The 18,194-nt window shown below is 33.8% G+C and overlaps 1 protein-coding gene and 1 long non-coding RNA gene across 2 annotated transcripts in view; both read right to left on the reverse strand.

Annotated features, from left to right (window-relative positions):
• Tecrl (trans-2,3-enoyl-CoA reductase like) overlaps positions 1–9,031 on the reverse strand; it is a 63,682-nt gene extending 54,651 nt beyond the window's left edge. Inside the window, exon 1 of the mRNA XM_059275127.1 lies at positions 8,535–9,031. Coding sequence (XP_059131110.1) covers positions 8,535–8,762 — 228 coding nt within the window. The 5' untranslated portion in view covers positions 8,763–9,031. The remainder of the gene's footprint in view (positions 1–8,534) is intronic.
• Positions 9,032–12,029: 2,998 nt separating this feature from the next.
• On the reverse strand, positions 12,030–17,405 carry LOC131920332 (uncharacterized). The gene is made up of 3 exons (XR_009381618.1): positions 17,330–17,405; positions 16,862–16,936; positions 12,030–12,203 (listed from the first exon to the last, which is right to left on the reverse strand). It is a non-coding gene; the product is annotated as an uncharacterized LOC131920332 (long non-coding RNA).
• Positions 17,406–18,194: the final 789 nt, after the last annotated feature.

Genomic DNA, 18,194 nt, shown 5'->3' on the forward strand with positions numbered 1-18,194 from the left:
TTTCAATTTGAATGCTAACTGACACCAAATTGTGGCTATATAAAAACTCTAGTTTACATAAGACTTGATTTTAAATTAATTAAATTTCACTTATTAACTAAGAAATAGTGGAAGAGACCCATAATGTAACAGCACTCTAGATACTGAATCCAGTCATCTAAATTCTTATCGTGGTAGAGCATATCTATTTTACTGTGGCTGGGGATGTAAATCAGCTCATAGGCTTTCTGAGAAGGCGTGGAAGTCTATGTTTGATTCCCAGCACCCCAAAAAGTCTGGTATAATGGGTACTCCTATAATCTTAACACTTAAGAGGTGAAGACAAATGGTTGAAGCATTCAAGATCAGCTTCAGAAACATTTCAAGTTCCATGTAACCCTGAATTTCATGAAATTGTATCAAGGAGGAAGGGGTTGCAGGAAAATTGTAGTTTATTAAATATATTTCTTGATAAACTCAATGTAAAAATGAGCTGTTAAGAATCAAATATATATATATATATATATATATATATATATATATATATATATTCCTGTATATGTCTCTTCTATTGTAAAACATTTATATATTATAATAATATATATAATAATCTTTCAATTGATATCAAATATGCCATTCTGATAAGAAACTGAGCACTAATATGTATGTCAATTTCTTTAAAATAGGCACCCTAAAGGTTTTAAACAACATTCATCTGAATAAGTATAATTATAAACAGTACCATAATAGTACCAGTAGATTATGTGAAAATTTCACTAGAAGTACAGCTTAAAACAGAAAACAGAATAGAAAAATAATAAAAAAATTAAAATGATTCTTTAATTTTGAAATTTTCCCATGTTCAGAGTAGAATTAGCATCACATCTATATTGACTTGTGTTCAAATTCTGATTTAAATTAAGCTCAGATTATAACCAGTTTTCATTTGATGACATATAAATGACAAGGAGGTAATAAGTCTGTGTTCAGCAATGCATAGACTTGTATAGACAAATAAAAAACTCATTAAGACAGCAATTTATTAAATGCTTGGCTGGAAGAAATTGCTAATTATGTTAGAGTATTAATTTCAAAATCAAATAATTGATAATTGCAATGTTAGAAGTCTTTAAACAAGAAATAACTTTAAATATTTATTTTAGAAGCTTTAGAAGCACAAAATGTGAAAAATTAAATGTCCACAATACAGAAAGACAATTAATAATTAATTCCTGCTTTACTAAAGTGAAAAGAAAATGAAACAGAAGCACATCATCCCTTTGCTTAAAAGAAAGAATACCAGATGCTCAGACCATTAAAAATGAATCTCTTGAGAAGAGAGCATGTGGCATTCATAGACATCACGCTAAAATAGACGGGTGGGATCAGGTTACTTCCTCAAATCCTAGCAGATCAACAGGGATTATTTAATGACCTTCAGCTTGAAAATCCACCAATAAAACATAATATCCTAATGCTTTGGAGCCTGAGAAGTTTGCAAGTGGGAAACTCTTCAGTGAGTAGGAAGGAACACCTAGTTGGCTTTCCTGGCTAAGCTCCTCTAGGGTGTTTCTATTGCATTACGGCTTCTATCAAAGCCTACAAGACCAGCAAGGTAGGGCATTTAGAGGAGATAACTGTTACTTTAGAAAATGCCATTATTGTCAAAGATACCCGCACGCCCCACCCTCGCCGATAATCCTTCCATGTGCTGCAGACATTGGACATGTTAAGTGGAAGAGATTTCTATAGCTATTCTAAATTTGTTCCGTTAAAAAAGGACACTCTAGGGGGTGGGGGTGGGGTGGGGAATTAGCTCAGTGGTAGAGCATTTGACCAGCAAACAAAAGACCCTGAGTTTTATCCTCAACCTTACCCAGCCCAAAAGGAAAAAACACTGAACACTTTAGCTGAAATTACCCAGTTCCTTTTACATACCTCTTAAAAAAAAAAAAAAAAACAAACTTGTGTTATGTTTACTTATGTCCAACTATTTGTATATGATTATCATTTAATAATAGGAATATCTGAAGAGTATGAAACATTTTTGTTTTGGTGTGATTTCCAAGCTAAGGTCTGAGAGAGTGGCTCACTTCTGGAAGACACTGTGTATGCAGTCTCTCCTTAACTTGGATTCAGGAATTTTGTTACATGTCAATATGCATTGATGTTCGGGCTTTTAAATCAGGGGAATGATGTTTACAAAGATTCCATGCACTTCCTTTCATTTACTGTGATCCATCTTTGGTCACTTTAAATAACTAATGCATGACAAATGATATGTAAATAATTGGTATGCTTTAGCTTTTAGAGAATGTTGATAAGAATAAAGATTCTGGATATATACAATAAATGTGCTGTACAGAGGTTCTTTTTATTTTTTTTTAATTTTTTTTTATTGATTTTGCATACCAACCATAGATCCCCCTGTCATCCGTCCTCCTTCTCCTCCCCACCTCCATCATTCATCCCCTCCTCCAAAAATGTAAGTTCTCCCATGAGGAGACAGCTAAACCCCTTCCCTGCTGCATCAAGGGTGAGCAAAGTGTCCGATCATAGGTAATGGGAACCAGTCTTAATCTATGGGTGATTAAATGCACAATTTGGAGCCCATTAAAATAGAAGGAAAAAATACATGTTGAAGGAAGTGCATATAAACAGGTAAGAAGGCAAGGAAAAGGAGGTGAGCTTAGGAGAAGATAAAGAAAAAAATGAATGGCAGTATGGAACTGCAAAATATTTTGAGGATACTTGACAGTAGCCAATTCAACAAATTTAAAGAGTATACCTTCTCATAAAATTTTAACTTGAAAATGTTTATTCTTATAAAATTACTCTGTTAGGCCAAGTATTATGGCCAAAGGTAAGTTTTTATAATTATGGAGAATTTATAACTGTGAGGATCTTCTGTAATTTCATTACATAAGCACAAACAAAAAATACTACATAAATTCAATAGTTAGTCCTTCGTGTGCTCCTGATACTGTAATATTAGGGTATCTGAGAACACAAATTTCACATATCAACATGCATTGTGCCAACCCCAAGGAGTTTTTAATGTGTTTAACATAAATATCAGTCTCTATTTGGATCCTATGCATCTGTGCTTGTTAGGTTTGAATTTTTAGATAAACATAATAATAATTTATATATAATAATTAAACTTATGAAGATGATCTCTGTGGTGAATGAGTTGATGGATAAAGAAAGATATTGGTTGGTCAATAGGTTTAAAATTGAATTTAAATAGTTGTTAAGATTAACAAATTCTGGTTGTTTTCACACATGAAGCTGACTATACTCAATAATAAAGCACTAGTAGCTAAAAATAACTAAAAGGTGATTTTCTAATGTTCTCCACACAATTCCCTGATCAGTATTTGTAGTAATAAATAAGCTGCTTGGTCTGATTATCCACCAACTACCATTCTACAATGCATGCACCCAGCAAAGCAACCCATTAAACCATAAATGTACACTAATGTTATCTGTCAAATAAAAATAGGATGGAACTTTTAAATGGAAATACTTTTCTCAATCACTTTCCTACTGTTGAATTGTCTTGTCCATCCTGAATATGAAGGGCTTTTGCCTTGTCTTATTGCTTCTCATCTTGTCATATTTGGTTGTTGTCTCCTGGAAGTCCGCTCTTTTCTGAAGAAAAGTGGAGGCAGGGTGGATATGCAGAGGAGGGAGGTGGATGGGCACAGGGAGGTATTGAGAGAGGATAAAATGTGGTCCGGATGCATTATATGAGAGAAGAGTCTGTTTTCCATTAAAAAAGTTGAAGGGATATTACGTATGATTTTATTGTTCTACTGACTTAAAGCTTATGTTTTATTCATGTTTATATTTTAACTAATGCTATTTTATTTCTTATATGTATAAATATATACTATATAATACCCATCCTCTGCCTCAAATAGTAAAGAAAACACATATTTCAGTGCTTCTTATACTATAAATGGTAAATGATAATATTATTTTCTTAGGAATAAGAAATGTTGGACAATTTACAATAAAATAACACCCTCTCAGTATCCTCTAAGGTTCTGACAGATCTGAGTTAGATAATCATAAGCTGCTAGTTGTATCATTCTATAGCATAGAAAACAGAGGTAAAATGACTTATAATTAAGCAGGAAAGACTAAGTGTGGCAGAAACAGGGAGCAGATCAGGGATGCTGATAAAAGGTGGATGACAAGAAACAACAATCTTTTAGTGGCATAAATGTGAAATTTTGAAAAGAAAAAAAAACAAAATCAATGTAAGGAAAAAGTCATATCCATTTTAGAGCAGAATAGCTTAAGAAACTAACATGTTGGTTATAATTTTCAAGAAGTATTTAAAGTGTTGCTATCCACAGTTAAGAATTTTCAGAATTTCTAGATTTTATTTAAAGACAGGGTTTCGCCATGTAGTTTTGGAGCCTTTCCTGGAACTCACCCTGTAGACCAGGCTAGCCTGGAACTCACAGAGATCAGCCTGCCTCTGCCTCCCGAGTGCTGGGACTAAAGGCGTGCGCCACCGCCACCCGGCTAAAGACACACTTTTGAAAGTGATCTAATTCTACTGTTGTCTACATTGTTCTGTAATAGTAGCTCATATATATACCATTGTGGTGGTGTATGTGAAGTGGGGGAGAGATGTTAGTGCTTTATTTCTGTGAAATCCTTAGAAAGATTCTATTGGGGAAAGAGTAAACAAAAGAATAAAAGAAAAAGACCTCATTTTCTTCTGAACAAAGATCAAATAAAACAGAATGGGAGGACACAGGCATACTTACCACTCGCAGTGTTTTATGTCCTACGCTGCCCCTGAGTATGTACGTGCCTTAGCACCAGATAAGCTTCTGACATTTTTAAAACAGGAGACAATGATGGGAGCTAAATGTTAATAATTCACTATTTCCTCAAAATATATTTTCATGTAGGCTCTTATATTTTGATGTCCCAATAATTTCTTAGGAATGACAATGTATTTTAAAATTCTTCATTTTGTCAATATTAATTAATTCTATTATTTTAGTCATTCATGAAAGTACCTTAGGTAAGTAAAAATCTCTAGGTGATTCATTAAAAGCAACATAGCCTTTGCTATCAGAGTAAAATTGTATACTGTATACTTATGCACTAATTTAAAGATAAATTATATCTAACCACCTATGGGAAAAATAAGGAGAAATTCTTCATTTAATGGAATGATATGAAGCAATGTCTATGTGTGGGAATAGATTTACATTGACTTTAATTACAGCTTGGTTTAGGAAATAGGAAATGTGTACCCTTGTGTTATACTGCTCCAATTTTAAACTATCATGTCAGAGCAAGAGAGTAAAAGCCAGGCTCTCAGTTTGGATAGGTGTCATTTACTAAACACATATGGATTAAAACAGTGTGAAGCATTGCTCTAAATGCAGAAGATGCTGAAGTGAAATAAACAATAAAACCTCTGGAACTGTGAATCCAACATACTATAGTCAGACCAAGTAATACAACTAAAGATAAAGCACTGCTATGGAGTAGCCGATGTAGAAAATGAAAGGGGGAAAAAAAAAAAAAAGAACGTTGGCGTGCATTGGTGTATTGAAGGTTCAACAGATAGAAACAGCCATGGGAAAATGTGACAGTTCAAACCAAAAGGCCGGCCTGGCCTCGTTGCCAGGTGGAGTGTATCATCTGACACACTTTAATGGCTAGCTCTGCTGTTTGTGTTGGGAATACACAGTCAGTGATAAGGACAGTGTGGGGCGAAGATGGAAGCAGGCTAGCAGCAGAAGTGGCAGGGATTTGTCAGCGCCTGGATACGCTTTGAAGGTATTGTCAAGAAGATGGATTGTGTGTGGAGCATGAGATTAGGAGATGAGTCATGACTCCCATGAGCATCTGGAGAGTTATTTGAAGTGTAGTTTCCATTGACGAATTTGGATATCTCTATGGAAGCTAATTAGTGGATGATCAACATAAAGTCCACTTTTGGTATTTGAAAAGTCTGTTTTTCAACTAAAGATATCAATAAGTAATGTCAAATCACAAACATCAATACAATGAAATTTATTATCTTCTTTTTTCTTAGTATTCTTATGCACAAATATTGCTTCTCTAAGTCATGAGTAGAATTAAAAAGAAAAATTCACATTATGGTAAAGGCACTACCCCAAGAAGTCCCATGTGTTATCAGCATCAGATATACTAAACTGGGCATGCCTATAAAAAATACAGATAGAAGATGATGGAGGTGATGATGATGATGATGATGATGATGATGAAAGGCAGCCAGATAGATGATAGCACTGATCATAAATGCCTAATGAGTCAGGTGATGGTGAATTAGCAGAATTGAAGGAAATAGCCAATGAAATATTATAGAAAAAAATGGTTTTATAATTCAACAAAAGCGTCTTGAGAAGATTTTTATTTGAGTAGTAATAGAACATGCTAGAAGCCCCCTGTGACAGTATGGTAGAGAGGCTTGGGATACAGCAGTTTTTGCCACTGCTGTAAAGGTGATTCAGCAAGTTCCAGTTCTGAGACGTGAGGAGGATAAAGACCCACGTGAAATAGCTTGGTTCAAATCAGAGGGGAGAGGTACTGGGGGTGCCAAAATGACACCCCCCATAATAAGAGAAATGGGACACTTCTTATTTACCCCATAATTCCCATGAGAAAGACAATAAAGTATAAAACTAACGCACAGGATTAGTCTTTATTATGATTAAAAATTCAAACTCCTGGAAATTATGAAAAGAGTAATCAAAAATGCAATTCATCCATATCTCTTTTCTCTCATATACCTTCATCACATTGGACTACTCACCGAATTATTAAATAAAAAAAAAAACAGAAACAAAAGAAGAAACTTATCAACAGATTATATTTAAAATGTCAAAATCTTACAGCTTTTGTTTTTGTGGGGGGGGGTCAGCTTGTAGTAGGTGACTGACATAGCATGTACTATGATCTGGGTTGAATCTCCCATAAGGAAGGAAAAAAAAACCAAAAGAACAGTGGGATAATGTGTGAAGAAAAAGGCAGAAAATCAAATAGGGATGGTGAGGAACCCAAAGTCAACCCCTTATTGGTATAGTTGTTTCTAAAAAAATTTACTACTGCAGAGGCAAGTCTGCAGTTGAAGTGTGGAATTCCTAAGAGAGTGACTTTCTGATTTTTTTCCTTCCTTTTTTTTCCAATTTAATCTTATGCAAGTGAAATTTTTCTAATTTCCTTAAAGAAAATATTAGGTATGAAAGCAATAATTAGAAAGTGTTTAATTTCTTACTATTTTAGGGTATAAAAACTTACTCCCTTCCATTTTGTTCACTGCTTTATTCTCTCTTCTGCACGTTTTATACAATCAGACATTTTGATACTAAAATACTACAAATGTCAGCTGTCTCTCACAAGGCTTAAAGTTTTAAGTTTTCTCATTCCTGAAAGCATTATTTCAAAAAGCAAATAAAATACATTTACATTAAACAGAAATTGATCATATGAAACCTATATATCAAATTTCCCTTTACATAAGACACAGTCGTCACCTACAGAAATATAGATGTGTACGATTTGCATTTAGATACAAACATTGGAATTTCCCCAGTGTTAGTTGAGACCTGAATTAAAATGCAACACATCTTAGCATTTATTTTGTACCTAAAAGTAAATCATTTTTTTCAACTGTCAAGTTACCCATAATATTATAGTTACTAAGTTTAAAAATATATAATGTTTTAGACAGTTATGAAGGGAAGTGGTCAGTTTCTAATTAGCACCCTTATCTAGCAGTCCACTTGTGGCATGGTTAAATGGAATAATTGATTGGATGTTTTGTTTAGACAAACAACAAACATTTGTGTCTCTATGAAACAAAATACATAACTTTTTACTGAAAACATCATTCTTCTAATAAATTAAAGTTACTTTTTTAAATAAGAGAAACATATTGGTATGTGATTTATGTACTTACATCTCCAGGGTTCATACTACAATTTCCTAACCTAAGATACTGAAATTTTATCATTCTTTTTGAAACATCTGTATGCAGATGGAGAGAGATGGTGCATTAAATAAGCTATACTCTAAGAATTTGAAGACTGGGCTTTAAAAAGGTGAAAATTTTAGAAAAGTAAACAACTTAAAACAATGTACTAAAATGCCTACATTTCAGATACATGATAAATACTTTTTAACTTTTGTGAGTTTTACTTCCTGTTTTTTACATACACTGTTAAATGGCATACATTTTATTGCTATAAAAGCATGAGGAGAAGATCTTTTATCCAATCTGTGTTTCCCTATTAATGTTTCACTCTGGGATTATGGACAACACAACAGGCAATGAAGCGAAAATATTCATTAAAATTATTATCTTGAAGTACGTATAAAAATGCAGCAAATGGTTTTTTTGAGACAGTAAATAAGGCATCTTGTTACTAAAAAAAAAAAAAAAATAGAAGCTTAAAAATTAGAAATGCATTTAGCAAAGTTCTGTCCAGTAAATGAGACGTCCGTAGTTCTGTGCTTAACAAGAAACATTTCGAAAGAGAAATAAAGCTTACCTTATCCACAACACATATCTGTTTTCTTGTATGAGCATCCAGTATTTCAATCTCAAAGTGAGTTGTTTTTGAAAGTTTGACTGCTCGAGCTGTTTTCAGCTGGCCTGCTGAGAGCACAAGTTGTGACAGAGAGTGGAAATTTCTTGTATTGTTCTTCATTGTGGACTGTGGAAGTCCCTGGAATAATAATTCCCTCTTGCGTTCCAGGGACTTGTGCCTTTTGAACATTGTGGGAACTGTCAGGGGAATCTGGCATGTAAGCAGGAGACACTTGCAAGAGTGCTTGCTCCCTTTGCACTAGTTAAATACTGCTGTGGTAGTCCTGAGAGGTCAAGTGGCATGCCATTCCAGCAGTCCAGTTTTATTTAGCAGGCTCGAAAACAATGACGGATCTGATTTCTATATATAACACTATTGAGAATTGCTGCAGGGACTTGAATTGCCTTCTGCATTTGAATTATTTCTTGCTTTCTCCTTTTATCTCTGCTACTTCTGAGTAATCTTATCTGAAATTCCAAAGCAAAAAAAGAACAGAGTGTTTTCATTATCTCCCAATTCTGGATACAGTAATCTTAAACCTATTACATACTGGTTCACATTCATATATATTATACTTTAGCATAGTGACACCTTATAGGGTGAATTATAACACTGCAAAATATTATATAACACATTTTCATTCTGTCTAAAGTTAAGGTCATTGCATATGTATGAAGATAGTTGCAGGATGAAATTCACTTTGTGACAGACTTACAAACAGTAGCCAAGAATGGGAGATACTGAACTTTCACGGAGACAAAACTATCAAACAGCGTGCATTTTAACTATGTGACCACATCAAAGACAAACTGGGAGACATTTTAAAAATAGTCTGTAAAAATGTAAAAAATTCTGTGTGTGTGTGTGTGTATGTGTGTAAAAAAAATGTGATAAATTGAAAGACTCATATGTGTGACATATGTAAAGAGAAAATTCTGTGTTTACCCTGAATTGTTTGGACCAAAACAAACACACAAAATTGTAGTTGGAAAAATGATGAATTAGACACAGTATAGTCATCATTATTAATAGAATTTATCACTGACAAAAATCAGTTTGTAAAGGTACTAAAATTACAAGAAACTGCATAAATAGTAAGTGAAAAGATATTCATTATATATTTGGGCCAGTGAAATGATTCTGTGAGTAAAAATACTATAACCAAGCCTAGCAACCTATAGAGCCACAGAAACCACATGGTGGAAGGAGAAAATTAAGTTTACAAGTTGCCCTCTGACCTCTATATGCATTCCAACACCTAACAAACACACACACATAACACACACACACACACACACACACACACACACACACACACACACACACACATACACATGCACGCACGCACGCACGCACGCACACAAATTTAAAGATTAGAAGAACCAAAGCATACTCTTCTCAAAGTTTGTATAAAAATGATTCTAAAATGTAAAATATGATATAATAACCCACCCAGCAATGTAATATCAGTAATAAAAGAAAAGAGTATAGAGGGAGAAATTATAGGGAAAGTCATAGCTTGAATTATGAAAATTATAAAATTGTAGGTATTAATCTGGGATAATTGCTTAAGTTTAACATATGAGAAAATGAAAAACAAATAAATTTTACAGCTAATCTTTTTATTTTATATAAATGAAGTAGTTGTGAATACAAAGTGCCTCATTTTTTCTTAGTTGATTTATAACATTGATAATTCAATTAACCATGACTCATTACATACCTGACAGCAGCAAATTAATAAAATTTACAATCACACTGAAAACTGATAAAAAGAAGTGTCGGTGATGAACTGGAATCTTCATTCTAATGAAACACAGTCATAATGAATTATAAATGAGTTTTCAAAAAGAACATCATTTTTTTTTGGCCTTATCTTTCTTGTCTACTTTAACAACAACAATAAAAATCAGTTGTCTCATCATTTACAAAAACAATTTGGGAGGTTCATTATTAATTTATTTTTTATTTATGTGTATGTATGCATGCTTACTTTTCTGCATGTACATCAGTGCAGGTGCCCACCAGTTCTAGAAGAGGGTTTGCATCTTCTGCAACTGGAGTTATAGGAAAGAGTAAGTCACTTTATGTGGATGCTTAGAGCCAAACAGAGGTCCTATGCAAAAGCAGGGGGTACTCTTAACATCTCTCCAGCACTTCATTAGTTCACTTTTTTTCCCTCTCATCTACAGCTATCTTTATTTTTTCTTTACAATTATATATTCCAGGAAAAGCTTTCAAGCAACTGTCTTCATTATAATCATTCATTTGAAAATTAGACTATAAACACATAGTTCACTTCTTAAAACCATTGATCTGTGTAGAGCAATGGCAATATATAGAAAAAAATTGAGTTATTTGTGTATGGATGGGTTTGTGCACATGAGCAGAGTGCCACAGAGGTCAGGAGAATAGACAGACCACAGAAGCCAGAGTTAAAGGAGTTGTGAACTTGGAAAACAAGTCTTGTCCTTCAAGAACAATATTTACTTTTAACTGTTGAGTCATTGCTCCCAGCCCTTAGGAGTTTTTTATGATTCTTTGCCCTACACTGACACATATTTAATATATATATTAAGAAGAAGCAATTTTATTAGAATGTTAATAAATATTGATGGATTATTTTCAAGGTCATGCTCTGCACTTCAAATTCTGTGATTAGAAAAATGAATATTACCTTGTCCACATTAGAATAGTAGTGTATAGAGTCGCATGTGATGTAAAAGTGGCTTGCAGTCTCCCTATACATTTCTCATCACCTTGAGCACTTGAGATCTTTATATCTTTTATTGTCACCAGATTGTTTATAGACATTACTTTAGAAAGCTTTCCAGTTAGAATTTCCGCAAAGAAAAATTTATAGAATTTGCATACATTACATTTTTAAACCTTCCCTAAATTTTTAAAATTCATGATTCTTTAGCATTCAACGTATTAGATTTTTATTATGGCATTTTTCTCTTCATACTTTTCACTCCTATTTGAACAGCCCTCATCTTGTGCTCGCCAACTATTGGTAGCCTCCTTTTGCTGTGGGATGTATGGCAAATGTGTTGCTAATTAATCAATAAAACACTGATTGGCTGTTGGCTAGGCAGGAAGTATAGGCGGGGCAAGGAGGAGAATAAAGCTGGGAAGTGGAAGGCTGAGTCAGAGAGACACTGCCAGCTGCCACCATGACAAGCTGCATGTGAAGATCCTGGTAAGCCACGAGCCATGTGGCAAGGGATAGATTTATGGAAATGAATTAATTTAAACTGTAAGAACAGTTAGCAAGAAGCCTGCCACGGCCATACAGTTTGTAACCAACATGTGTTTACTTGGTCGGGTCTGAGAGGCTGTGGGACTGGCAGGTGAAAGAGATTTGCCCTGACTGTGGGCCAGGCAGGAAAACTCTAGCAACATCCTTTAGGCTCTCTTTTCATATATGTCCTCTTGTTAAACCCTTACCTCCTTTTCAACACCTCTTGTTCCCCTGAACTGGCGTTCTGTGGTTGCATAACCTCTACTTACTATTGTATCACCTCTATGTTCTTTTCAAAGTTTCAGTTCTTTTAAGTTCATAACACTTCATGGTATGGATGAAACACATTTTATCTATCTACATTGTTGTGGGCAGTCAAAGGCAGGCTACAGGTGAATGAACATAAATTTGAATTAATTTTAGTAAATGCCAAAGAATGTGATGCCTATTTTGCATAGTAGGTTTAGGTTTCATTTGATGGGGGAATAAACAACAGAAAAAATTCTTTAGAGATCTGCAAACCTTCTGGAATATATTCCAACCTCACCAACAATGAGTACATGCCCATGTCACTCCATATTCTCATTAGCAGTTTGCATTTTGCGGGATTATGAAAATCAGATATAATATAGGGGAAATAGGCTAGCATACATTGTGTGAACACAAAAATAATTCAAATACACCTATGTCACATTAGCATTTGTTAATGGGCTTGGTCTATACTCATGTCCTGTGTGCATTTGCACTTCTCGTGAATCTTGACCACTGAGTTTTAAGATTAAAACTTCAGATGTATTTTGCATACTATTTTTAAATACATTTTGTAAATCTGTATTTCCAGTTGGTAGGTTATATTTTAATTATATTGACACCTTTTTTTCATCTGATGTGGAGACATGTTATGCAATCTGCAAGGCAAGCATTAACAATTAATGAATGAATGGCGAATTGTCATTTATATTTTGGATAATGTGTTTAAATTGTATGAATAAAAGTGAATACAATAAAAACTGGAACTGAAAGACACTATATGTGACCAAATAGGTCATAGTTGGGTTTTTTGGTGTGTGTGTGTGTGTGTGTGTGTGTGTGTGTGTGTGTGTGTGTTAAACCACTAGGTTGCTGTTCATTCCCTTCCTTTGTAACTTCTTTTTTTTTTTTTTAATTAAGATTTATTTATTTATTAGGTATACAGTGTTCTGCCTGCATGAATGCCTACAGGCCAGAAGAGGGCACCAGAGCTCATTACAGACAGTTATGAGTCACCATGTGGCTGCTGAAAATTGAACTCAGGACCTCTAGAGGAGCAGCCAGTGCTCTTAACCTCTGAGCCATCTCTCTAGCCCCCTAGGTCATAGTTTCTTTTCCTTTTTTTCTTTTTTGGTTTTTCGAGACAGGGTTTCTCTGTGTAGCTTTGCGCCTTTCCTGGAACTCACTTGGTAGTCCAGGCTGGCCTCGAACTCACAGAGATCCGCCTGGCTCTGCCTCCCGAGTGCTGGGATTAAAGGCGTGCGCCACCACCGCCCGGCCATAGTTTCTAACTAGTAAATAAAGCTGCAGTCATATATCCAAGCCTCAAAATTAATTGGCAACAGACTAATGAAAGAGAGTGACATAAAGGAAGTTACATAATTTTATATATTTTTATTTGTCATAAATATAAATATCAATCATTCTGAAGTAAATGTTAAAAAGTAACTTGAAGCAAAATCCTTAGTATTCTTCATCAAAAGGTCTATGATTTAATGCTCATTACATATACCTAGAAAGCAGTCTTTGGAAAAGAGAGATTTGTTTATGAAATTTCACATCACCTCTTCAGTATGATATTTGAAGGATTTTCACTCAGTCAATAAATAGGCCGATCAGCAATAGTCATGGTTGTCCACTTGATCTGAATGGATTATTTTCCTGTTATTGTATTATATTAAGTGCACTAAACTGGCAATTACCCATTACCATAGAATTCCAATTGAGAAAGAAGAGTAGTGTGATGAAATGGCAAGTTGTGATGGTGTGTGGGGGTGGTGAGGAGTATGCTAGGTATCAAGTAGACTAAGAACCCCTGTCCACTAAGATATGTACTCAACACAAATACCAATTTTCTACTAATGTAGAAAATTATTTTTTCAGGCATTATTTTAAGGGGATGATGAAAGTGGTCAAAATTAGCAAGAGGACTCTGCAAAGAACAAGTGCTATTTCACAGGAATGTGAGTTACATTTCATTAAGTGAACCAGAGGAATATTTCGGTACTCAGTGATTTATATGGATATAACTCAAAATAGGATAAACTTTTGTCTTCTTTCTCACATGATATGAGTCACCAATAACATAATATTAGTTGCGTGGTATTCTTTATAAAATAGTCATAATAAAATGAAAGATTCCTCGGGATAGTACTTCAAAAATTGCAATCTAAAAAAAAAGATATTCCAGATTATGGAAGATTGAGTGGTGAACAAGTCGGTCTCTGATTCTTGTGCATGCTCTTGGGATTCTTTTCCTTCTGTTGGGTTGCCTTAGCCAGTTTTGATGTTGATGCTTTTTGTTTTATCTTATTATATATATATATATATATATATATATATATATATATACATACATATATATATGTATATATATATTTATCACATTTGGTTGTTATCTATTAAGTGCTTATTCTTTTCTAATGACAGATATAAAGGGAGGGGATTTGGAGCGGAGGGGAGTTGAGATGAATACAGGAAGAGTAGGGGGAAGAGAAACTTTAATAAGGATATATTGTATGAGTAAATAATTTTCTTTAAAAAAAATATGAAAACAAGCCTAGCGAAAAAAATAAACATAACTATTAATATTTAACTTAATTAGGAAACAGAGGAGATAGAAACTTTTACAGTAGATAATTTAAATAATTGACATACAAGTATCCATATACTTAATAATATTATTCAAATATTGCACAAGTATGATTGGGAACTTTTGTATTAGGTAAAAATGTAATTCATCCTCTTATTTTGAAAAAATGAACCCCAGTCTCTCCTATAATTCACTTTGATGTCCAAGAGAACCTTTGCCTTCTGATCCTGCTTCTTTTAGGTTCTTATGTGCTGGGATTTCTGCTACGAGCTTCCATATCTGGTATAAGAGATTTTTTTTTTTTTATGAAACAAATGATGTGTCACTTAGTGAAAAGAGGCCACAATGTCTCTATATCTAACTCTCAAATGGCTTAGAAAAAAATAAGAATTTCTTCACAGTCAAAAACAGTAATTTTTGTATAAAATGTCCTTTGTATTATTATTTAATAAAAACTTTAAGGCTATTAACTGTTTCAAAATAAGATATATTAAGTTTTTCCAGTGAAAAATGCCTAATAATGCTGGGCAGTGGTGGCACGCACCTTTAATCTCAGCACTCGGGAGGCAGAGCCAGGCGGATCTCTGTGAGTTCAAGGCCAGCCTGGTCTACAGAGTGAGATCCAGGACAGGCACCAAAAGTACACAGAGAAACCCTAACTCAAAAAACAAACAAACAAATAAAAAAAACAAAAATGCCTAATGTTAAAGTCCTAAAATATAGAATAAATATATTATGCTGTAACTTTTAATGTAAAGGTTGTTCTTATTTAATACTGTAATCCACATTTCAAAATAGAAAGATAGAGTGTGCCTCTAGGAATCAACATATACTTGTAATATTTAATCAACTAGTAGTTAACCTTGATTTATAGTTGGCAAAGCAATCAGTTTCATTATTACAACTTCAAATGAGATAATGTCATTTGTATAATAAACACACAAAGGATGGTCTAAAAATTAATGATCACTTCAGTGTTATTAAATAGATATGTATAAATTGCCATATATAAACTATTAAAATTACAAAAACAATAACTGTTTTTTATGCATCTTATAGTGATATTTCTTTACTCTTCTTTTTTCTGTAAATACTAGAAAATATTCAGGCTGTTTACATAGAAATAAAATTTAATCAAAATTATCCTATTGGTTATTTTCTACATATTCTAGTAATGTGTTTATTATACAACTCATGATTAATTTAAATATTTTAATAAAATTATACTTCTATGCATTTTAATATTATTATAACTACTCACTTGTTTTATGAAACAAATATTATGCCTAAAGTTAAATTAAACTATTTAAGTCTGAATACTAATGAAAAGAAAATGTATATAAATGCATTATTAATGTATTTACATATACCAAATTATAGATAATGGTCTAAAAATATGAGATAGTAGATAAAATGATCTGTTGCTACAATAATTTCTCTTTGTCTGCTTTTCACAGAAGGAACCAGGTTTGGAAGAGGTTCAACTTTACTGTTCTCTGCACATCTTTATCCCCTGGAACACAGTTAACTGTTTTAGGCTCTCTATTTTTCCTTCAGTATTTTTCCTGTAATCCTCTCTTTCCTTCCTATATTCTCCCACATCAATAAGTGTTCCATTGTATTCAGCCACATTTTCTAGCTAGATTATATATCAACACTACTTATCTCCTTTCTCATAGAATAGCCAAGCCACGTTTAGATACTAGTGAGCTTCACTCTTTACAGATGTTTGTAGCATCAAAACGTCAAATGCTCCCAGAGTCCACTCAGCACAAATATAGCATTGTCTCTCATTTCAATATGACTTTAGTCCCCAAACTTCTACCCTCTCCCACTCTTCCTCCTTATCCTTCTTCCCATAGTCTCCTATTCCACTTCTTCCCTTCTCCCTTCTTCCTCTTCTTTCCTCTTTATCTATCCTTAACTTTTTCCTCTGCTTGCCTGCTCCATCATTCTGACATAATTACATTTATAGCAACAGTCTTTCCTGTTTCGCAGAAATTGGCCTTCAGGTCACAGTGCCTTTAGGGGCTGTCGTAACTCAACAGACTATAATCATTTCCAAAGACTGTGGCCTTCTAAGTTGTGTCCATAGATCAACCAATTGATTTTGATGAGGTAATAGATTTGGTATCTTTCTGATATACTTTTCTAATTATAATTTATTGTTTAAATATATCATACTGAACAAAATATGCTTACCATTCCAATTTTCCAATACATCTCTACAAATTGGTGCCCTTGTCCTCCTCATTACATCTTAAGTCAGACCACCATCTGAAACAGTAAGTGTGACCATTTGTATTTTCATCCTCCCCAGCTCTTTAGACCACAACCCTGTGGGTACAGTATTTGTCCTCTGTAGGGAATGGAGGAATCCTAGCATTAGTGAGGTTCTTTGTGTGCATATGTATATTTTGATATCTGCATGTCAGCAACTCTGAGATCAATTGGCCTGTTGTAAGTTGGTAAAACTGTTACCTATACGGCCAGTCTCAAAAGGGGTGGTAGAGATTTCCTTGGGAGTCCGAGTCTTAATACTCATGGATGATTAACCAGCGTATGCATAGACTAGAAACTGAAACTACTACCTCTGGATATTTAGAGTCTGAGACTGCTGAGAAACAGAACTTCCTACTCAGACTAGCTAACTCCTGCCATGGGTTTTACCTAATAAATGGGCTGAGGTTCAGGGCTATGGTAGTTCGAGAACCCTACATGCACCAGCTCATTTTAGATGTTTTTGTATGTCTATTTTTTCTTTATTTGTTCATTGTTTCTAGCCAGGGTTCTAGAACCCAGGCTGGAGGGAGGTGGGCATGGCAGTCTACCGCATGAATTACTATTATTTCTTAGTACTTAGTACTCCATAGTAATTGAGAAATCATTACTAATGTATATTGTGTTAAAGATGAAGAAAAGTACACAGAACAGCTGTTTTCCCTGTCTATGTAAAAACAATTATAGATGGGTATGATGGCTCTCACCATAGTCCTAGCATTGAGAATAAAGCATGAAGACTGTTCTGCTGTTCTTAGTTCCAGGTAACCTTCTGTTACATTATGAGAAGCCTGTGTCTCAAAAACAGAGAACAGAAACAAATTAAGAGCTAATGCAATCAGCAACTATTGAATTTTTTTTAAAAAATATATTATATTTCTAAATTTTCCTAAATGCTTTCAGCAATTATATTTATCTTAACAAAATTATGCACAATTTATTTAATGTACTCACTTTCATAGCTTCTCTTGCTTTTCACTAATCTAAATCTTAATTACACAGCAGTACTTTCCCTAAAGTTCTAAGCACTGATTTTCATACCTAATTAAATGAACCTCAGTCAGTTTTAGTATTTCATATCTGCCACATTGTTGCTGATTAAATGGACAAAGCTACATGATTTATTCATCCATTTGTTCTCATAAAAAATATTGAATAGAATATAAACATGGAAATAAAATGTATATAGAGTGAAAAATAAACACACTACATGATATATAAAATTGGGTGGCAAAAATCTCCCTTAGCACTAAAA

The sequence above is a fragment of the Peromyscus eremicus genome, chromosome 10, assembly GCF_949786415.1.
Source record: "Peromyscus eremicus chromosome 10, PerEre_H2_v1, whole genome shotgun sequence".
Taxonomy (NCBI): Eukaryota; Metazoa; Chordata; class Mammalia; order Rodentia; family Cricetidae; genus Peromyscus; species Peromyscus eremicus.